This window comes from Lampetra fluviatilis, chromosome 16 (genome assembly GCF_964198595.1).
Source record: "Lampetra fluviatilis chromosome 16, kcLamFluv1.1, whole genome shotgun sequence".
In the NCBI taxonomy this organism is placed as follows: Eukaryota; Metazoa; Chordata; class Hyperoartia; order Petromyzontiformes; family Petromyzontidae; genus Lampetra; species Lampetra fluviatilis.
In genome coordinates, this window is record NC_136290.1 from 4,613,301 (window position 1) to 4,636,781 (window position 23,481).

General features: G+C 48.6%; 1 protein-coding gene across 1 annotated transcript; it reads left to right on the plus strand.

Moving 5' to 3' along the window:
- The first annotated feature begins 161 nt into the window (after positions 1 to 161).
- On the plus strand, positions 162 to 22,823 carry LOC144936395 (uncharacterized). Its single transcript, XM_078863444.1, has 4 exons — positions 162 to 170; positions 16,348 to 16,440; positions 18,908 to 18,992; positions 22,501 to 22,823. Coding segments are annotated over exons 1-4 (372 nt in total). The 5' UTR covers positions 162 to 169; the 3' UTR covers positions 22,694 to 22,823.
- Positions 22,824 to 23,481: the final 658 nt, after the last annotated feature.

The following is a 23,481-nucleotide window of genomic DNA, read 5'->3' on the forward strand; positions in this document are numbered from 1 at the left end:
CAAGATAAATAATTCCTCCGAAAAAGACAGCAAAACGCTCACCATTACAATGGCGACAACAGCACCGACGAGAAGATCACCTACCTCCGCACTACGTACGTCTGCAGACCGGCGCACCGACAGCACGGCAACAGCAAAGCCGGAGGCCAGCACACCATCTCTGCAGCCCAGTAAGTGGATATTGGTCAGGGCATGTCACTTAGAAGGGAAGACTGCCGACCGTCAAGGATAATGACAGAGTGGCAGCCTAGGAGTGTGACGCGTCCGACAGGACGTTCATTGATAAGACACAGCGATGGAACCAGCTCGTGTGCAGGTGCTATGTGGATTATTCCAGTGCCGGATTGCAAGAGATGTGGTGGATTTGGGAGGGCTTTATGGAGCAATGGGTTAACTATGGCTGCCACTGAAACTACGTCTGTATAATGTCACGATATTCTGCAGTCTCCTCCAAAATATACATTGCTGCTCCACCTAGTTAACCTCTAGCACACTGGGAGCACCACGGTGGTGAGATGTTAAGTATGTCTCCTGGTATGTAGGAGGTCGTGGGGTGGGTCTTATCCTGACCCTGACGCCTGCACATTTGGAGTTTGCATGTTCTCCCCTTAATCGCATGGATTTGTATGCGGGTCGTCCAGTTTTTCGCTCCACATTTATAATCAACATACGTTGAGAGTATTTGGCTGCGATACATTTGTAGTGTGGTGTTTATTCACGTGAACAAATTAATCTTTTTCTCCTATGTCACTTCATTCGCAGCATCCCACACGGATGCTCCTCACGTTCAACACCACGTACTCCTGTCGCGAACTCTTCCTCTCTTCCTCCACTAGCCTGCTACTCTCCACTATCCTAACCTGTTACAAACTCTCTCTCTCTCTGTATACTCTGCTAGCTTCTCACCCCGCTAGCCTATCACACTCAGACTCAAGATTCCGCTAGGCTCTCCTCTGCTAGCCTGTATACACCCGCACCTCCAACCTCGCCCGTGCCCCCAGTGGGGGATCAGCCAACACCGCTGGGGAGGACGAGGTGTGGAAGGCGAGTTGCCAGACTTGTCTTGAATTCTCTTCAGTTCTTCATCTCCAAACAACTCTCTCCATTGCTTCACATGTTCCCCTTATATTCCCCTCCTCCTTACGTGCCCTCAGGTGGCCCTCATTAGGCCGTCTCTCCCCTCTATCTCTCGCCTCCGTGGCGCCTACCCCGCGTTTGCCTTTGCAGCCAGCCAATCACTGCCTCTTTCCCTAATTTCTGGCGTCTCTCTGTCTGCTGTCTCCCATGCCACATGCTCGCACCTGCTCGTCCTGACCTCACTGTTTGCGACCCCGTACATGAATGCAACTGCTGTTTGCAAATCATGCGCGCATTACGCTACGACACATTTCCAAGTGATAAGCAATTTCATTGAGCTATCATTTGTTGCCGGGTCGCTTCTGAAAAAGAGCTTTATGACTCTGTGGGCCTTACCTGGTAAAAAATAAAAATAAAATGTTTCATAGTTTAATGATCATAAATAGGCCGCGTGTTATGAACACAATCTTACTCAAACATCAATTTTGACCCTCAATAATTGTTTTGGCCAAGTAAGTAATTACAGAACTCCCTTAAAAAAAGAGTCTTGAGGCTTAGTGAGGATTTTATGGATAAATAGAACGTCACGATACTGTGCAGTCCCCTCCAACATATACATTGCTGCTCCACCTAGTTCACTTCCTTCAGCCTTTAGTCCTCATGCCCATTGCTCGAGCACACTGGGAGCACCGCGGTGGTGAGAAATTAAGTATGTCGCCTGGTATGCAGGTCGTGGGTCTTATCCTGAACCTGACGCCTATACATTTGGAGTTTGCATGTTCTCCCTTTAATTGCGTGAATTTGTATCCGGGTCCTCAAGTTTTTCCCTCCACATTTAGAAACAACATCATGCACTTAGAGTATTTGGCTGCGATACATTTCCAAGTAATAAGCCACTTCGTTGAGCTATCATTTGTGGCCAAGGTCGCTTCAGAAAAAGAGCTATACAGCTCAGTGGGACTAATCTGGTAAAATAAAAAAATAGTTTAGATTTTGTTTGGACATTGTGAACATTGTGACAGTCAATCAGTCATTCACTTCCTCAGTCATTCCACTCAACATTCTGCCCCTAGGTTTCCTCGCCTTTCCCCCAGTGGTGTAGTGTGGTTGGCACGGCGCCTGGTCCCAAGGGATTCCTATCCCCCCTCCCCTCCCCCTCTTTGTAGCCCGGCACCTGGGCCCTTCCGGCCCATGGGACCCGGCCTACAGTTGTCCCGCCTCCACACTCGGTCGCCTCTACACTGCCTCAACCCCGGAAACCTTTGTCCCCCTGTAACAAATAAAATAGAAAATGATTTCGTCGACGAAGTTAAATTTGTACACTAATATTAAAAGTGAGCCATTGTTTAAATATTTGTATAATATAATGAAAAATTTGTATGAATATTTGGAAAAAAACCCAAACTAAGCCAAGTGAAATCATGCCCCTGCTTACAACAACCACGTAATATGTGCTAATCTCCATTGCTGATCCTGAGCTGGTTGTAAAAATTCCACATTCCTATGGCAGAGGAATATTGTGGGTGATAAACTGAGTATTGCTCAGCAGTAAGTCAACAGTGATGCAATGCCATAATCGATCATATCCACTGTGGTGGACTCATATGAATATATATATGACTTCTATTAAATGATATAAAAAATTCTAAACATTAGCGGGGTTTCTTTTGACTTCGAAAAAAGTCACAACATTTTCTATTAGATTTGTTTTCTCTATTATCCTGCAGTTAAGTTTGGGTAAACAACACAACACAGGGGAACCTTCAACAAGCAGCGGAAATGGACAAGAAGACAAAAATATTATTGTAAAGACGACTTCGACGCACTTGTCCTGGGAAGGATTTATTTATTTAAGGAGCCACGTGCTCACCCTCGAACAGGCGAAGACCCCACTGCAACATCCACGAGTCTCCTGCGCATTTTACTTATATACAGTGTGTGGTCACGCACCTGTACCGTGACCACGCCCCTATTCTGGAACCTTCTCGCTGGCCCTTGACCACTCGATCTACAGGTTGACTCTACTGTCATAAGATTATGATAAAATATTAATTATGTCCATCCTATGACTGTCCTTTGAGTAGTCATGTTGGCATTGAGAATCGTTCAAGTACATCCCTTGTTCATGCCACTAGACATCCGAGCACTACACTACAAAGCTGGTGCACTTAAGTTTGAGTACAGGCGATGGTCACACATCAGTGGAGCCCGTTCTGAGCGTCCCCTCGTGTGAATGTCTTCAACATCATCATTGTCCTTTTAAGTCGCACTAAGCCACCTCTGACACTACAGTTCTTCTCCTCGGTAGTAGATATAACAATTCTCACACACATAAACACACACTAGTGTGAGAGACTTAGAGGGTGGGAGCGAGAGTATAGCGGTTAGCCTTGCTGTGCTATGAACCAGATGACCCTGGTTCGGCTCCCGCTCACGGCCAACACCAGTGACGGTTATGTGAAACCGTCTTGGGCCTCCCCTAGGTCGACTCAGCCTCAATTGAGTACCTGGTGCGGTGTGTACAATATGAGTGAGACAAAGGCGGCCGGGCGTGGTGTTGGCCACCTGCCCCCTCGTGTGACATGCCGGCCCCATAGTTACTCCTCGCTAACAGCACTTGCCACAACAGTTTGTTAAGGCTATATGGGGGATCTTTGTATTTTTTTTGGATTGACAGAAGCTGATTGGTCGGTTCGGGCATGCTGATATGAGGATGCATGACCCAGATTCCCCTCGGCACTCCCCTGATTACAAGATTTCTCTTCGGGTTTTCTTTTTGCGGTGGGTGTGCCACTACTTCCGCATAGTAAATCGAGCCAAAACTATCACAAAAACATGAACAGAAACTCTATACGCCTTCCAGGCTATGTTTTTTTAACACTTGAAAATTTGCCAGCACATGTAACCCATTTTCTTCTTGTGCATCTTCAAATACATATCCTAGGAATATGTTCCACTACACTAGCTTCCATCTGTTTATTTACTACCCTATTGTTCTCGGGAATAAATCAGAGATTGCCCTTGTCTGATATTTTTGGAAACCAAGATATTTTTTTCTGCACTCCCAAATTCAGGGAAAAATTTGTTTCACATTTCGAAAACTTTACTGTGAAACTTTAAAGAGTTTTTTTTTATAACTTCGATTTAACTCGGTCTTAGGAGAAAATAGCAAATACTTTTATGCTTTTTCGATTTAAAGCTTTCGTGACTGCAGGGATTCATCTTCTTAGTTATTTCGGTAAAGTCACGTAGAAGGGAAATAATAAAATAATAAGAATAAAACATAATAAAATAATTCTCACGACGTTTCGGCCACAACGCAAGCAGCCGTCCTCAGGTGAAGAACAGGTCTGTCGGAAAGACAGCGTCTGAATGGGCACCACCAGGCTTGGCAGCGTATATTTAAGCTGGGTTGGAGGGGGGAAACTTTGTATGGCCGAACTGCATTAGTGTAATATTGGTGTATAGTAAAGCAGTATATAATTTAATGTTGGGGTTGTCTATGGCAGTATATAGTACGGGGTAGACCCGTGTGATGTGATAAAAAGTTTAGCTGGAGGCATATTATATTTTTTGCGACATAGAATTGTAATGTATGACTTACTGTTAGTAGCTCAGCTTATTGGAGAGTATATTTAGTATATTGATGATACTGATGTAGTTTATATTTTAGTTGCTTCCGTGGTGGTTTAGCTGCTGCAGCTCCTTACTATTAAAATTCCTTCCCTCTATTACTGCTAACCCTACTCCCTCCCTTTGATGCTGCTAATCCTGCATACTGCATAATGCACGGGCATAATATGACTTTGAAACCCCCCCCCACCTCCTACACATACCACAAGTAATCCCATATCTGCATTTCCCATACATATGCTAAATTCCTCTTGATATGCAAATTCCTTTGTCAAGGCGCCCCTTCCCCCTCCAACCCAGCTTAAATATACGCTGCCAAGCCTGGTGGTGCCCATTCAGACGCTGTCTTTCCGACAGACCTGTTCTTCACCTGAGGACGGCTGCTTGTGTTGTGGCCGAAACGTCGTGAGAATTATTTTATTATGTTTTATTGTTATTATTTTATTATTTCCCTTCTACGTGACTTCACCGAAAGACCCAAGAAGACTTTGATGCTTGTAATCATTGATGATAATTAACGCGTAGGTTTTCGTGATCAATAATATCCATTATCGAGGTTATTTTAGTGTTAGATCGTGTAAATAGAAATGTGTTGTTAAAGCTGCCACCACCCGACACAGCCACTTAGTAAGGTTTGTCATACAAACAAAACGTGCCAATTAGTTACGAGTACACCATTCCGGTGTGTTGAACGCCACATTTATATTTAAGCGATCTAACACACAAACTCTGTTAGGGGTGATTATAATAATTTTTGTTGTTGTTTCATAACACATATGAATATCAGAGGGTGGATTGTGCTCAGATTGTAAATGTTGCGGATTTGCTCTCCAACACACCGGTGTGCTGTACTAGTGTAGAGGTGTTACGGAGGGCAAACAAACACACTGGGCGTGGTTATGCCCGTACGCCAAGAGGTGCTTACATCCACGTCCGCACCGTTTAGCCTGGGGGGCTAACACGGCACTGGGATCCCCCACGGCCCCACCCCTCGGTGGGGGAGTTGCTATATAAGGCGGTGAGCCGGAGGGCTCGGGGTTCAGTGTTCAGCCTTAACCAGCGAAGCAAGAAGACTTGCTAGACAGGCCCTGGGACTCCCCTGGATCGCTGTCCTTCTCAGGACCGACCAGGGCAAACCAGTGGCGTGGCCCCAAGAGCCCAGAGCCGATGCTCTTGTAAGAGCCGGTCTGGGGACTCAGGGTGCCGTAATCCCAGCTTAACCAGAGCTGGGTCAGCTAGCCTCCCCTAGCCCTGTAGTGGAGGACCTAGGAGTAGGCTAGCCATGACATAGATTGTGTGATCTCCCTGTTAGACGGGTGAAGGGGTCGATACCCCTTCGAGTGTTGTACATCTCGGCCTGTTATGTACATTGTGGTTAATAAATAAGTGTGCCTCCAACTACGTCGTCCAAGTCTCCTGGAACCTACTACAACTGGCGTCAGAAGTGGTCTTCTAAGGATGGATACAAGACAGACGGCTCGTACCAGGGAACCGGGGGAGGAGGAAACCTCGGCCGACTCGGAGCCCGAGATTGCTGAGGGCGAATCCGAGCAACCGGGGCCGAGTCCACCCACACCGCAACGGCAGGACGGGTGGGGACCGTCGGCTGACGGACTATGGCTGGCTCACTCCCGCCTGGCGGAGCTACTCTACGCCGCAGCTGCCACGTTGGAGGAAATCACTCGCCTGGGGGCTGGAGGAGCTGCACGGGGCGACGACGGACGACACGTGACGCCGGTTCCCGCCATTTCTACGGGGCTGGAAGTCGGATTTGCCGCCATCAGTACAGTGGGTGCTGAGGGCGGAGCCGGGCTACGTCAGGTGACCGACATTCGCCAACCAGAAGCCGCCACGTCGTCAATAGCGGCCGGCGCGTCACTAGAAGAGTGACCACCGATGGCACCCGCCCTTCCCGCCGAAACTGTGCGGAGTGGCGGGAACGACGGGGCGCGATCTACGGCTGCGGACGCCGCATTCCAGCAGAGATTGCCACCCCTTAAAGAGTTTGTGGGTGAAGACGGTGACTGGGAAGCCTTCCGAAGACGGTTCCTCGCTCACCAAGAAATGTCACTATGGACTGATGATGATGCACTACGCGCGCTACCGGCGATGCTCGACAGTGACGCCCTCGCTACCCTCACCTCGGCGCCAAGAACGGCGCGCGCCACGCTGCAAATGGCGCTTCAACTCCTGTCTGCAGTCTATGGACCACCTTCTGAATGCAGACAGCTGTTCTATGATCGCAAGCGGGGCTCAAAGGAATCGCCTCTGGCATACCGCACAGCTCTCCTGGTCCTGGCGAAGGCGGCTTTCCCTCGGATGGACGAGGAAGGGGTGGACGCCATGGTGGCAGAAAAGATACTGCTGTTGGCGGACGATTTGGACATTGTCGTCTTGGCGCAAGACGACACGGAGATGTGTTCCCTGCGGGCCGCGCGGCACATCCACGCTAACTTGCTGTCCCAGCGTCGCAAGGCCAGCAAGGCGGCGGCCAGGCATACCGTGGCTGCAACCACCCTCCCATCGGAAGAGGTCTGCGCTGTGGATCGCCCGATGGAGTGGAGATCCGGGGGACGACCAGCTCGGGACGGACCGATCTGCCAGGATCAGCCCAAGCCGTCTGGGGCGCTCACGCGCTGCTACAACTGTGGCCTCCGGGCCCATGTGGCTTCGGGATGCCGGGCTCCTCGACAGCGCGGTTCGACGCCTCGGCCGGACGTCACGCCTCTACCCAAGCCTCACCAGCGAACTCCGGCGAGTCGTGGCACCCCACATGTTTGGCCTACGCACACACCTGTGACACACTCACGCACTGCAACGAACGGGGGTCAAAAATTTCCTGTCGTCGCGCCGAAACGTGCCACGCTGGGGAGGGCGTTCCAACCAGGCCAGTGGTCTGAGTTGGCCCATCGCGTTGTTGCCGCGTCGTCGGGGTCGTCGGTCGTTGTGGGGCATATTGATGTGTTTGAGGTGCGGGTCTTAGTTGATACGGGAGCATCGGCAACTATTGTGTCCGATTTAATTCATAACATTCTCCCCGTTCAAAGCCGTCCTTTGCTCCCCATTGATGTTCCGTGCTATGCTGCTAACGGGGGCTCGCTGGGCATTATCAGACAGATCCGCGCACAAATTTGTATTGGGGACATCAAATTATCCGGCCCGATATTGGTCTCCTCCTCGCTGGCTGTTCCGTGCCTGTTGGGACGGATTTCTTGGCCAAAATGCCAATTCGTATCTTGGTCGACCAGGGTTGCATCAAACTCCCGTCGGGCCGACGGATGATGTTCTTGTCCTCCCCCGCTACTGTCCGTATGGAAGTTGCGACGGTACAGGCGCTGGTTGCGAGGACGGTACGCGTACCGCCAGGAGCTCAGATGCTCGTGCCTCTTAGGCTGCGGCGACCATTTGCTAAGGGCATTGGGGATCGGGGGGTTCTTTTGGGACCATCTAGGGCCGGGGTCAACGGACCCGATTTGATAGCGGCCCATACCATTGTGAAAGAGGACGGGGACCCCTTCATTGCGGTCCTCAATGTGAGATCGCGAACGGCTGTGGTTCCTCAAGGGACCGTGCTTGCGCACGCGACGCCGGTACCCTGTGAGGAACCGGTCATTGGTCAGGTGAGCACCGCACCTCCGTCGCGACCGCATTCGGACCGTGATGAGGGGTGGCTGGATGCGCTTTGTGCGAGATCATCGGACCTGTCCGACTCACAGCGTGAGAGGCTTCGAATCCTCCTGCGCGAGTTTTCCGACGTTTTTAGTCAAAACAAATACGATATTGGTTGTAATAAACTGCTGTGACACCATATTGACACGGGTGACAGCGCGCCAATCCGCCAAAATCCTTTTCGCTTGAGTCCCGCCGAAAAGGATCATGTCAAATCGGCCGTAGACGACATGCTAGCTGTGGATATTATATCCCCTTCTACCAGCCCTTGGGGTGCGCCGATCATCTTAGTTAAAAAACACGATGGCTCATTGCGGTTTTGTGTCGATTTTCGTTGGCTGAACAAGATTTCTGTAGCCGACGCATACCCGCTTCCTCGGATGGATGAATCGCTTGATGCCCTGGCGGGGGCGTGGTTCTTCTCCACATTGGATTTATTGTCCGGGTTCTGGCAGCTTCCTCTGGATGATGAATCTAAACCTAAAACTGCTTTCCGTATGCCGCACGGCCTTTTCAAATTTAACCGCTTGCCGATGGGGCTCCATTCAGCGCCGGCAACTTTTCAGCGATTAATGGAATTGGTCCTGGCTGGGTTGCAATGGGATTCATGTTTGATTTACTTAGACGATCTCATCGTCTTTAGTAAAACATTCGATGAACACCTCCAGAGGTTGCGTGCCGTTTTTCTCAAAATGCGGGCTGCTAATTTGAAATTCAAGCCCCAGAAGTGTCATTTGCTCCGCGAATCAGTGCGGTATTTGGGTCACATTGTCAGACGCTCAGGTATTGCCACAGATCCCGCCAAAATGCAATGTGTCAGCTCCTGGCCAACTCCCACCTTGGTGGGGGAGGTCAGGAGTTTCATTGGATTTGCGTGATATTACCGACGGTTTGTCGCTGATTTCGCTACAATTGCGAAACCCTTACATGCCTTGACATCAAAGGGGGTCAAGTTTCCTTGGGGTCAGGAGGAGGAGGCTGCTTTTCGCTCCCTCCGGGACGCCCTAGTGGGGGCTCCGCCATTGAGTTATCCTGACTTTACAAAACCCTTCTTGCTCGATACAGACGCAAGCAACACGGGCATTGGGGGCGTGCTTTCGCAGGTTGTTGGGGGCGTAGAGCATTTGGTTGCGTATAGCAGTCGGGTGTTGTCTCCGGCGGAACAAAGGTACTGTGTTACCCGTCGGGAACCATTGGCAATCGTTTACTTGATTCAGCAATATCGCCCATATCTGTACGGTCAACATTTCACCGTCCGCACAGATCATGCGGCGCTGCAGTACGCCTTGCGGGTTCAACAGCCATCGGGACAATTGTCTCGATGGTTGGAGATTCTCCAAGATTTCGATTTTGAAACTACATATCGTAAGGGCGTTCACCACACGAACGCAGACGCTCTGTCGCGTTTGCCGCCCACCTCCGAGTGCGCTTGCCTCCTGGGTTCGGGGCGTTGCAGTCCTCCGAATGTGATCTCTGGTTCGGTCCTTGCGGCCGCTGCTGATGCGCCTTCGATTGCGGGTCCTATTGAGCAAGAAGGGAGGGATTCTTTGCTGGGGTTGTCTGTTGCGGAGTGGGGGCACCTCCAAATGGAGGACACCTCCCTCCTCGCTTTGCGCCGTCGCATCGGGGGAGTTGGTCGGGGGGCGGAAAATGTCGACTCGTGGGGGTTATTTCAGGGTCTTTTGATGCATTGGGACAGGAGATCCCGCTGCCACCGGCTGGTGGTGCCTTCCACATTGAGGGGTAGAGTGGTGTGGGCTGCACACGAGCGACTCCTTCACCTGGGGACTCACAAAACCCTTGCCATGCTCCAGCTGGATTTTTCTTGGCCGGGCATGGCAAGGGACGTGGATGATCTTTTAGGGTCGTGTACTCAGTGCGCGCAACGGAAGCCACCAGCGAGGGGGTCCAACCCACCATTGCAGTCTATCAAAGTTTCCCGGGTTAACGAGCTCATTGCGCTTGATATTCTGGGCCCATTACGCGATGGCCTATGGCCTGGCCCCTCGCCAACCAGTCGGCAGCAGCCATCGCGGAGGCCTTTGTCCAGGGCTACGTCCTCGACAAAGGTGCTCCGGAGCGGCTGCTGACCGACCAGGGTAAACATTTTTTGGGTAAACTTCTACACGAAGTATGCGAGCTCCTGGGTACGAAAAAAATTCGTACCTCCCCATATCATCCGCAAACTGACGGGATGGTGGAGCGTCTGGATCTGACTATCACGTCCATGCTGTCCCAGCAGGTCTCTGAATCCCAGACCGATTGGGACCTTCATATTCCGGGGGTTTTGGCGGCATACAGAATGGCTCCTCATGCGGCGACCGGATTTTCGCCCTTCTTCCTAATGTACGGCCGTGAGGCTAGCCCACTTATCGCGACTCAGCTGCAGATCTCCACGCCGCATGCTAAATCAAAATTGACCGACCATGTCAAATTCAACATCGCTAAATTGACAGAGGCACGGGAGGCGGCCATCCAGAATTCAGAACTCCGCCAAAGGGCGAATGAGAGGCTCAGGCTGGGTCGGGCACATGTGCTCCAGTGGAAACCGGGTGACAAGGCGTGGTTGCACTGTCCCCAAATACCACTGGCGACCTCGTCTAAGCTGGTGCGGCCGTGGCGGGGGCCCGTGGAAGTGGTGCAGGTCTTGCGGCCATAATGTGTGCGTATCCGATGGGGGAAGCGTCGGTGGTTCGTGCACCCCTCCAGGTTGAAACCGTTCGTTGCGCCCCATGTTCCTACCACACACACGCATGGCCAAACATGGGAGGGGTCCACCGACTCCCGGAGTCCGACTTCGCTGATTTTGCCTAACTTGCCACCGACTGTTCCACCTCCAGGTGCACCAGGATTGACGTGCTCACGACCGCCAACCCCTCCCGGGGGGGTCGGGGGTCGCTCATCAGCGAAGCCAGGCACTCTCGCACCCGGATTGTTGACACCCACCACTGGGCCAACCGGGGCTGCTCCTTTTGACGGCCCCGCTGCAAGAACGCGCGCCAAAACGCGCAGACTTTTGTGAGATCGGCCGCTTGTGCGGCCCTTGCGGGGGTCGCGGGGTGGGCGGGGGGGGGGGCGTCCTGGAAATTGTATATATGTTGGGTTTTTTTACGGGATGGGGTATTTATTTGGGGGGTGGGTCCGTCGGGTTATTTTTCTCTCTCTTGTTGTTGTTGATTGTTGTTGTTCTTGTTAATTACGCGAGGCACACACGGATTTGGGGGGATGCATCTTTATTGTGATTTTGTTGCAGCCGGGACGGCTGTGGTCTGTACAGGGAAGGGTGATGTAGAGGTGTTACGGAGGGCAAACAAACACACTGGGCGTGGTTATGCCCGTACGCCAAGAGGTGCTTACATCCACGTCCGCACAGTTTAGCCTGGGGGGCTAACACGGCGCTGGGATCCCCCACGGCCCCACCCCTCAGTGGGGGAGTTGCTATATAAGGCGGTGAGCCGGAGGGCTCGGGGTTCAGTGTACAGCCTTAACCAGCGAAGCAAGAAGACTTGCTAGACAGGCCCTGGGACTCCCCTGGATCGCTGTCCTTCTCAGGACCGACCAGGGCAAGCCAGTGGCGTGGCCCCAAGAGCCCAGAGCCGATGCTCTTGTAAGAGCCGGTCTGGGGACTCAGGGTGCCGTAATCCCAGCTTAACTAGAGCTGGGTTAGCTAGCCTCCCCTAGCCCTGTAGTGGAGGACCTAGGAGTAGGCTAGCCATGACATAGATTGTGTGATCTCCCTGTTAGACGGGTGAAGGGGCCGATACCCCTTCGAGTGTTGTACATCTCGGCCTGTTATGTACATTGTGGTTAATAAATAAGTGTGCCTCCAACTACGTCGTCCAAGTCTCCTGGAACCTACTACAATAGTAACGGAATGGCATATTCGGTTTACATGACAAACCTTTTTATATTTACGCAATCTTACCCCCAAAACCTATATTATGGGCTATACGTTACATTCAAAAAGTACAGCCTGCACACAGCAGGGTACTATTGCAAGATGTTGTTTTAATTGTTCAGCCATCCAAAGTTGCAAGCACTACAATGTGTATATTCCCTCTTGCTCAGATTCAACGGTTAATTCCTTGGCTAGCGGTGCCACAAAAACATTTTCAACGTCGGCGCAAGCACACCTGGGTGACAGAGAATTATCCACGGGCAGCGATCTTCGTTTGCAGAGTGCAATGCCTTCTGTGGCAAGAGGTGCTCGTCCAGTCTCCGGGGATCGTGAGGCATCAGGAGATGCCCCCAGAGACGATTCCAGTCCCGCCGATGCGCACACCAATGTTGAGATGGCTGTCAGTACTACGGAGAGTCCACAAAGAGACACTCAGACCAGCCAAGGAACTCCCACTGGTAAGGGCCTCATTATTCACGACAGCAATGGATAAAAAATAAATCAGCTCGATCGATTTCATTCAATTTGTTCTTGATTCAAATGGTGTCCTGTTCAGCAGACTGGATGTGCAGTCCAGGGGTCTGAGGCTCGATTTGATCTTCCAGTACAGCAGTGGAAATCTCGGGCAAGTTATTTAAGTTCCCCTCCCCGGTGTCCACACAGCAGTGCGAATGGGTACTCCACAGTTAGCCGCGTGTGCTAAAATGTGGATCGCTGAGTGAAATAATAAGACGTTTTGAAGCGTTACCCCTATGTTTGGGGTCAAATGGAGGTTGACCATTGGGTAATAAAAAGAAATGTAACTTATGAGGATATTTGAAGTAAAAAAATATCGGACTCCCGCCGTGGTGTTGTGATCGTCGGCAAACTGGAGTTGCAGTCCAGAGGTCGCCGATGCGACTTCCCCTCCTGGTGTGGTGCCTTTGAAACAATGGCCCAAGTTTGTTAGGTTCCACCCACTTCCGTCCACCAAGCAGGGCAAAATGGGTTCACCACGGTTGGGCCAGTCGACAGGGGGCACGCGACGGGGGACAAAGTCGTGGGGTACTTCCACCTTCTCCGAGGCGTCTGGCCATTGTGGAAAGAATGTACAATATACCCTTTAGAGGGGGGCTCCTCCAGAGCTCCATCCAGTGGACGCATTTCCCATCAGCAGTGGCGTGAGCATCCCAATTGCAGGGCTGCACCTTTGCCACATTTTAATACTGCACCGTCATTTGTACCTCCCTCTCGTTCAGAATCAACAGTCGATTCCTTGGCTCACGGTGCCACGAATGTAATTTCAACGTTGACGCCAGTGCACTTGGATGACAGCGGAAGATTGTCCACGAGCAGTGGTTTTCATTTGCCGAGTGCAACTCCTTCCGTGGCGAGTGACGCTAACCCATTCTCTGGGGAGCTCGAGGCGTCCGGAGATGCGTGGGAAAATGGTTCAAGTTTCACCGACGTGCCGACTAATGTTGAGTTGGCTGCCACTACCACACAGAATCTACAAACAGCCACTTATGCCAGTCAAGGACATTTCACTGGTAAGGCCTCATCATTGACTTCAGCAATGGTCAATATAAATTCAGTATATTAAATACACGTTCAATTTACTTTTTAAAATCTCAAGAGTATCCCTTTCATAAGGGAAGGGTATGAATGTTCACATTTATGCAAAGTTTCTGCAGTGGCGCCAACACTCCTCCCATTGCAGGCTTGGTATAAGTGATTTATATGAATTAGCTGCTTTTTGCGATGTTAAACAAATCTATTAACCATAATTATTTCCATCACCCAAGTAATTAAATAGGTGCAACACACTTTTCTATTCGTAAGAGCTAATCAGCTGCCACTTGATAAGTAACAGCTCATGGCTAAATGGAATAGCCCAGAGACTCCTTTCAATAATGTGATTATGTTGCCGCAAATTATTTGGCGACGCTGCTGCATTTGCTGCTATAGATTACCACTTGATAAGCCACTTTAATTAGCTATTATTTTTGATATCCAGGTAGCTTCTGAGAAAGAGCTATATAGCTCAGTGGGCTGTTAACTGGTAAAATAAAACATAGTTTTATTTAAATGTTTTTTTTCATTAAATGAAACAAAACTCAACACATTCGTAAAAAGGACACTCTGGCCTTCAAATGAAAATATCACTTCGATCAACACAGTATTGGTTATTTGTAACGTAACTTGTATGAACGTATTGGCGATACACCAGCGCGTGGTATATATATAACATTTTCACAATCATTATTTATTTTCCCGCGATTCGCAACCCCGTCAGAACATCTTGCTGGGTGGTACTGGTGGTAGTGCGGCGTCAAAATCAGTTATTGCGATGTCGAAGCGGTTGGAAGGCAAATGTCAGTTCACATTTAGATTTTACAACTGTTTTATGAGGACCGGTGTGTTATGCTGCACCGGTGTACCGCCAATACGTCCATATACAGTGGGAGAGTTTTGTGGAAGACAATTAGATAAGGGGCAAAGGAAGAGGGTAGAAGAAAACGAAAGAAATAAAGCTATAAGTTGCACGAAGATGGCATCTTTGAGGTCGTAGGTTCGAGTATAGCCTTTCGTTGCACGTGCTTACACTGGGTTCAAAAGTGTCGTCGTGAGTTGGTCATCTTAACCCAGTCACCAATGACTGCACATACACAAACTATCATTACGCTTGGTTTGTAGTTAATTTTGCCTCAACAAATCAATCTCAGAGAACTAAAAGCGATAAGAGTTCGGTTAGACTGCCGTGTGTGACAAACGTCCGTACAGCACGGTGCGTTTGCAAGTCCAGTGATCGTACGTGTGGATAAAAGGTGACCTGAGATGGATCTCAGAAGGAATTCTGTGATGTCACGTTCTGCAGTCTGCGCTGGAACACGGGGTGAGACGCTGCACTGGCTAAATTGCAAATGAACATGCGATTGATTTATGATACGACTCCGACAGCACAATTGGAATAACTGTTAAAAATATAGACAATGCACTGTATGTGCTGTATTGGCAACATGTTAGCCAGGTAGTGGCGGCGATGCAAGTGCTCTGTGACCCAGCGCTGTCGAGGCAGCAAGTGTTGGTGGATCACACAAATGCTGTGAAACTCCCTTGCCATGGGCGTCGAGGTGCCATACCCTGGCTTGCCAAGAGAAAGCAGTACAGCAAGTAGACGTATCTCCATCTGTTTCCATCTGTATGGGGATAGAATGTTGCCCCCTTGCATGCGTGGGGTTTTCTATGGGGTTGCTCCAGCTGCCTCCCACTTTTGTAAACGCTCATTCATTGGCTTAAAATATCTTTAAAAAATAAGAACCCAATACCGCAGGATCCCCCTGAAAGAGAGTCCTTGGACTCAGTGTGGCTTCACTGGATAAATCAATAATTATCGTCAATATACTCTAACTCTTCAACTATTTTACCAGGTCAGGCCCACTGGGCTATATAGCTCTTTCTCAGAAGCTACCTGGCCACAGATCATTGCCCAACAAAGTGGCGTACCGTGTGGAAATTTATAGCAGCCAAATACTCGAAATGCATGGTTCTAAATCTGGAGGGAAGACCTGGAGGGCTTGGAGAAAAATCTACGCAACCACGGGGAGAACATGCATCATGGTCGGGGTCGGACCCACGACCCCCTGCATACCAGGCGAGGTAGTTAACATCTCGCCACCATGGTTCCCCGTCAAAGCTAATGCCATCTTCAGGGTAGATAGCAAATGTAGTTTGTAACACAGAATATGGGTTTGATGTAAGTGATATTGTGATAATATGGTTTTCCCCTTTTTTCTGGCAACAAAACAGGTGTTAAGATGTTAAAACACCAAACTAAAACCTTTTACAAGGAATCATGTCTGCATTAACCACAATGCTTGTGGTAAGAATGCAAATATAAAAAAACATACTCTGATAATATATGCATTGTCCTTGAAACTGATTGGTCCACACCAGAGACAGCTTTCTTTTCAGACTCGTCTCAAACGGTGTTAGACCAGAGGACGCCAAAAGGCGTACTTGATGTAAGTGATATTGTTCGTGAAACACATTGCCCGTGTGTTTATGTCACACCATTGTTGCTGCTGTAGTGTTGGATGCCACACTCGCCCACAGCAGCAGTGGGAGTGGAGCGCAGCTCCTGACGACCGAGGAGATGAAGCTGCAGCCCTCGAGCGCACAGGGTGTGTCCCGCATTGCGGTTTAGGCCGCTGCCTTGCATTGGTGCAGACAGACCCATGACACCGGATACTTCCACGACTTTTTCGCTGCCACGTTCAATTATTAAATCTGACATAAGGTCCAAATATACATGTGATTCAGTACCTCGTTCACTTGCAATGATGTAGCCTTCACCCCCCCCTACCCCCAGGGTGTGCCCGTACTGAGGTTTGCATTTCACTTATCATCTCAACTTTCAAAATTGTATCTCTAAACTAAACTTAAGTACTTATTTTTTTAACCAGGTCAGGCCCACTTGAGCTATAAAGATATTTTTTAGAAGCGACCTGGCTACAAATCATAGCTCAACGAAGTGGCGTATTATATGTAGACATCTCTATTAGCCACATACTCTAAACCGCATGTAGATTCTAAACGCATGTATTCGTATTTTTATGAATATGCTTGTTTAACCAGGAAAGTTCCAAGAATGTTTTTCAAAGTTTGTTTTGCAGTAAGGGGTCCCATGTTGCTGCTGTTTGTGATTCCAAGTCAGTGAGTTGCAGATACGTTTCCAGCCACGGAATTTGTTGTTGCACGTTCATGTTTTGTTAGCCATGGGCCGAAACCGTAAAACCCCAGGAGAAACCCCATGCAGAACGGGGGGAGAGAACATACAAACTCCATTGCAGAAAGGTGCCCTCGTTGTAAATTGAGCCCAGGCCCCCTCTTGCTGTGGGGCACAATGTTGCCAACTGCGCCATCACTGTTGCCCTGTAGTGAGGAGTTGTGGACATTCCTCATTCACGAGTGGCGATGCCACCGTGGCGCAGGGGTTAGCACACCGGACTTGCAATCCGCATGGCCGTCGTTTTTTATTTATTTAATCCACTCCCCTCCTCGCCTCTGTCGATCCAGTGGTAGAAATGGGTTGACCGCAGTGGGTCGGTCGGCAGGTTGCGTGTGGAAAAGCGTGAGTACTCCTCGCCAGTGTGGAAGAGTAGGCCAAATACCCTCCAGAGAGAGGCTGCTCGTGGAGGCCCTTCCACCATCACGTCCGTACTTTTACATTTTGCAATATTAAATTTATATAACGATTTAGAACTTGTAGTTCCTGAAGGATCGGATGATATGTGACGCGCAACTTAAAGTACTGTGCAAAACAACACACAATACGAGTGGAGGTGCAAGCGAACCATCATGCACATGCCGCTCGAACTCAGCATTTACCACATGCCGAACAAGTCACACAACAGTCGATGACTACTCACTGTCATAGGGGACACGTTTTGACAAGTCAATAATCGTAATCTTATTACTATTTATATTCTTGGTTATTTTGGTAAAGTCACGTAGAAGGGAAATAATAAAGTAAGAATTTTTATTTTATTATTTCCCTTCTACGTGACTTTACCGAAAGAACCAAAAATATGAATTCCTGCAGTCACGAAAGCTTTAAATCGAAGAAAATCCTATTACTGTATATGGACAATGTATTACCTGGTAAACAATGTTTGACTTGCACCCAGATCGTAGTACGTGGCACTGCAGCGTAGAGGGACATTTCAATCAGTAGTAGCTGCTTGATCCTCATAAAAGCCCTTGGCGCTGCAAGTATCTTTGTGAGGGTAAATGCGTACACCCTCAATGGCGGAGCCAGGTTTTTCAGGTAGGGTGGGCAACCCCTCCAGCAATAAAAAAAAATGATAGAGGAGTTGTTAGTAAGTAAGGACTTGTCCATTGCTTTTTATTCGACGCGTGTGCGGCGATGGCACAGCCATCGATCGAGGGTCGAATTCGAACCGCGTTGCGTGATCGGCATCGCGCTCGCTGAAGGTGAATGCCTTCAGGGAAGTCGTGTACTGTATACGCAACTGCGCACAATTCTGTGAGTCACTTATAACTGCTTTGCCGTTACTTATTGCCAATTATGGGCTCAGACTATTGTCCTATCATCTCATAGAGTCCCTGGCACGTAATAATATGCTACACAGTGACAGTGGGGGGGTCGCAAAATGCCGATGTATTTTATTTAAACAATCTAACCCAATTTTGTTTTATTAATATCATCCTATTTCTCAGATTCACGGTTTCACTTTTATCCAGAATGCAAACAAGTTTCACTTCAAACGTTGCAATCAATCCCTCATCCAGAAGTCGCTGAGACCATCAAATCGACTAACATCAGTTAAGAACCAAGTTAAACTCACCGGTGGCTGCTTGAATGGAAACCCGCTAAAGTCGGCGTAGCCGTCTGAGCCACCCGCCCATCCCGCTTGCTGTACTGCCTCTCGTAGGCATCGGCGTATTACAGGCTTCACCCGTTTGCTTTATCCATGAGCCCCACGTGCTCCGGCTGATATATTTACATCCAAGATTCTTGGCCACCACACAAATTTGGCCAGAAATGATAAGAAGATAGTTATATATGTTTTGAAGGCCCCAAAAATATGTTGATCTTTTTTGCAATTGTTGTTACTATTTTTCCAGATTGGAAACATCCCGTACTGATCGTTCTGATTTTCGTCGCCGTCATCATCGCCACGGCCGCATTTTGTGTCTTGAAATGTCGAAGGTAAAAGTGTTATCAACACCGTTACATGTTTTTACACATCATCATCAGTGAACTATATCATCTGAAAGCACGGGTCACATATTTGACAATATAACTATGCTTAATTGTCTGAATCTATTTACACATTTTTCAATGATCAAACCGCATTTTATATACGACGCAATTAAAACATTGCATCAACATGATCATAGTGATCTAAATCACACGCGTGTCTGTCATCTTCTCAGGGTCAGCGAGTAATGATATAATGTACTGGTTTATTACAATCTGGAGCCGACCTGCGCTACAGAGAATGTCATTATTTAACACTGATTTATGTCAAGTGCAAATAATTAAATTTCTCACAGAGTTATTTTTGAACTAATATCTATTTCCTTATTATCCAAAATAGAAGTTGTTGGGGTTAGATCGCGTAAATATAAATGTGTCGTCAAACCTACCACCACTCGACACAGCCAATTAGTAAGGTCTGTCATGTGAATCAAACGTGCCAATTCGTGACTAGTTCAGCACACCGGTGTGTTGGAGAGTGCACCCACGACATTTACAATTCGAGCACCTTCGGTGCTGTACTCTGTCTTGATTCTTTTCGTGTTTTTGGAGAGCCACGTCACTCTTGCCAATGAAACTCATCCTGGCCTCTTGAGTTCTCCCCTAGTTCAGATTTGAAATCGACCGCACTCATTGTCTCACTCGATTAATTACCCACTCACCCACCATCTATCTTCACCCACTCACTCACCCACTCGCTCACCCACATCCCTCTTCACCAACTCCAAAGATAAAGATCCCCCCTATAGCCTTAACAGACTGTTGCGGAAAGTGCTGTTAGCGAGCACCTATGATGGCCGTCACGGCTCAGGATGGGGTGGGTGGCCAGCACCACACCCGGCCGCCTTTGTCTCCCCAGTGGCGATGTTTACACACCGCACCAGGTACTCATTTGAGGCTGAGTTGACTTAGGGGAGACATGGGACCGGTTCAGATAGAGCAGAGCGATAACCGCTCCACTACCGTTCTCCACTCACCAACTCCACCCACTCGCTCAGTCACCACTCGCTCACCTATTATTTCTCTTCAGCCACCCACCCACCTTCTTACTTCACACACTCACCGACTCACTCACTCGTCGCTCTTGCAAATGAGACTAAACTCAGCTGGTGAAACAGACCAAACTTGAAACGTGAATGGCATTGAAGCGACCAATACTTCGCCATCACTTCCTTCCATTTGCCGTATCCATTAGCTGATGGGCACCTCACTCCGCTTCAACGTCTCCTCCTGTCACGAAGCCGAGTGATGTTCTTTCGGGACTTGTAGTCGGCGGAGAATCACGTCGCGTAGGGGAGACAGCACCAGCATTACTTTTGCAATCACTTCAAAAGACCCCATTCAGCGAACGCTGGACAACACCTGTTCACTCTGTGGAGAGAGTGCTTCACTGCACGTCAGTTCTCTGATAAACAGCATTCATTAATGTTACCACTCAGATATGGGCTTTTCTAAATAAAGTTAACAAACAAATGTATCTTAAATGCAACACATTAATTGGATCATGTCCCATCATCTCTCTGCTATGACGAAAGGACCCTTGTCTAAAGCGTTCGATTGCTTCAAATATTTTTCCTCTTTGGATGTGTTGCGTTTTTGTGACTTGTGCGTGTGCACTACTGCAAATGCAGTGTCATAAAAAAACACGTTTATATGTATAGACGTGTTTTTTGTAGAGTATCTCAATTGGTGTCCAGGCTGAGTCCATCAACTCGCCACGCTTGAGAGCCTGCTCTGATCATTCGACCCCAGGATCTCGACGGTGCTGGGGTGGTGATCAGGCATCATGTGATGCACCCTTGAGCCACTCAGCTGGTGAATCTGAATGTCAATACAAAATGGAGGACGCTAATGGCGGCCTTCATTTGTTCAATACGTTCTCGACGTATAGTCGATTGGCAGGTCACGTGGGGTAAGGTGTGGGTACTCCCACCTCTTCCATGACATAGCATGGAAGCGTAGGCCAAAATTCACGCCAGGGGGGGGCTCTCTAGAGCTCCCTCTAGTGGACGCCCTTCTACCAGCAGTAGTGTGAGCGAGCAGTTGCAGGCGCTGCAGCTTTCACTTTGGTACAGCTCTTTATAGCAGAACATTTACATGAAGTGGGCGAACTCTTCCTGCGTCTACCCAATTAAATTGAAATTGCAAATGAAAATATGAATGCTGAGTGGACCCACTGAGACTCACAGTTTTCATTAGCAGGTATACGGATCCCTACTGGGAGATGGGATTGTTTTACTCACAGATTATCCACAGTGGATATTCTTGTGGATAGACCTATACACAATGACTTTCCTCTTGAAAACAATGGCACAGCAACTTTATAGTCGACTTAACAGCAAATATCAGTTGGATGACACGTTTAGTAACAGTGCATTTAAAATGTAGCTTGCGTTTGTTTAACCATAAATATATCAATGGAAAAGAAAATCACTTGAGTGGTTTACATGATGGTTATGGAGCCTGCCCTGCTAAAAGTGCCAGAGAATGGTAGGAATAAATCCTCGGCTCATCTCCAACAGTCACACAAACATTAAAAGTATGGCTGATTCAATTATTAGAGGATACTTTTGAACCACAACCTACACATTTGAGTGTGCGAAAATTATAACACAGCAGCTCTAACGGTGAAATGTAATACATCAGAACGTTTGCTTTGTTGTTTGTTCGTGAAATTTGTTGTCTCCAAACATCCGTGGAATAAAACTGAAAGGAGAACAGGCATTGGAAGTCACGTGACAACTGTGCAACTGGACTGAGATCTGGCAGAATGAAGAATCCGAATCTTTATTCGTTTATACTGGAGGAATCCGATGAGCTATGAAGCTCTTTATCATGGATATCAAGTTGGGACGGGTCAGAAAGGAAGTGATGGCGACGTGCTCCGGCATCAACAAAATCAGCAGTGATGACTTTTTTGAACTATAAACCATTATTTATTTTACCAGGTCAGGCCCACTAAGCTATATAGCTGTTTTTTAGAAGCAACCTGGCCACAAATAATATCTCAACGAAGTGGCTTATCACGTGGAATGTATAGCAGGCAAATACTCTAAACGTGTGATGTTGATTCTGAATGTGGAGGGAAAAACCGCAGGACCCAGAGAAAAATCCACGCAACCACGGGGAGAGAGACATTCAAACTCCGAAGATACAGCAGGCGTCAGGGTCGGGATCGTACCCCCAACCTCCTGCGCAAGGCGAGCAAGATAACATATCGCCACCGCGAGATGTTGACTTTAACTTGAGTGCTTCCTAAGCCACTCCAAGGAGCTGCCTCTAAGTAGGGGGCACACGCAGGCATTGCTCTCCTTAGGAGAGGGGGGGGTGCAATTTGCCAGCACCCTCTCCTCTCATGTCTCTCCCCCATAGAATGGCGACTGCATGAGCTCTGCGAATCTGTCCGAACGGCGTTGTTTATCGTCCGTAACTCTCTCCCCGTGTGTGCATCTGGCAGGAAGAAAAAGACAAAACGCTTTCCCGTGGAAACCTCCATCCCCCTCTCGATCCAAGAAAAGGTGAACGTGAAGGCGGTTGATGGTGGGGAGCCGGAGAAGCAGCGCATGGATGGCGACGTGGTGGTCGAGGTGGTGGGATGCAGAGGCGAGCACCCGAGTGCGTCTTACAAGGAATACGTCAAGGGATGTTGAATGCGCAAGAGCTGGGCAGAATTGCTCGTCATTCGTCATCTTGAATCCAATCGGTCTTTTGAGCTTTTCCCTTGACAGACGCAGTACGTTGTTTACTCTCGTCGTCGCATTATCGTCGCCATCCACATTGTCATCATGATCATCATCGGCAAAAACTGAAGATCTTTACCCACCAAAAGCGTCACTCAATATTCAATAATCATTTTCAGGAGGTTCCTTCTTTGCTCGTGCCGTTAGGTCAAATTCTTCTCGAGTGTTTTGACCGTGTTTGTAATTCAGTTGTACTGTATTTATAAGTTGTTGTTTATTTTTAAATATCCCCGCAATTAAACTGGTTCCCCCATTCACTTGATCAACCCGAGCAGCACGCTTGTCACGTGACCTACTCTGGCTGCCGGCGAGTGGGTCACGACCCTTCCCTGCCACGCCTCGAAGCAGATCGATCAATGAAATCTCGTGTTGGCGTGCCACAGCCTCACAAGAGTTTTATAACAACTCCTACAATAATTATTACTTTACATAAATATATCTTTGTTATTTTTTTTCGAAACCTCTTTGTTGTATTGCATCCGACAAGACGTGTAGGTGAATAAGAGACCTCGTGACAGAATTCCGCAGTCGTTCTTAGGCCATAGAGTGCGAGAATGTTGCATGTGAAGTACCGTTGATGACTCTTAGACACCGTTGGTGAGGCACACGTATTTATTCCGTACAAGTAGTCACAACTGTGGACATACAATACTAGAGGGGGTATCGGCCCCCTCACCCGGCTAGCTGGGAATACACTG

What these genes read in the sequence shown, in the direction of transcription:
- LOC144936395 (XM_078863444.1), top strand. An exon ending in GCAGCCCTCGAGCGCACAGG is followed by an intron (nt 16,441 to 18,907) that starts GTGTGTCCCGCA and finishes CTATTTTTCCAG; the next exon opens with ATTGGAAACATCCCGTACTG. An exon ending in TGTGTCTTGAAATGTCGAAG is followed by an intron (nt 18,993 to 22,500) that starts GTAAAAGTGTTA and finishes TGCATCTGGCAG; the next exon opens with GAAGAAAAAGACAAAACGCT.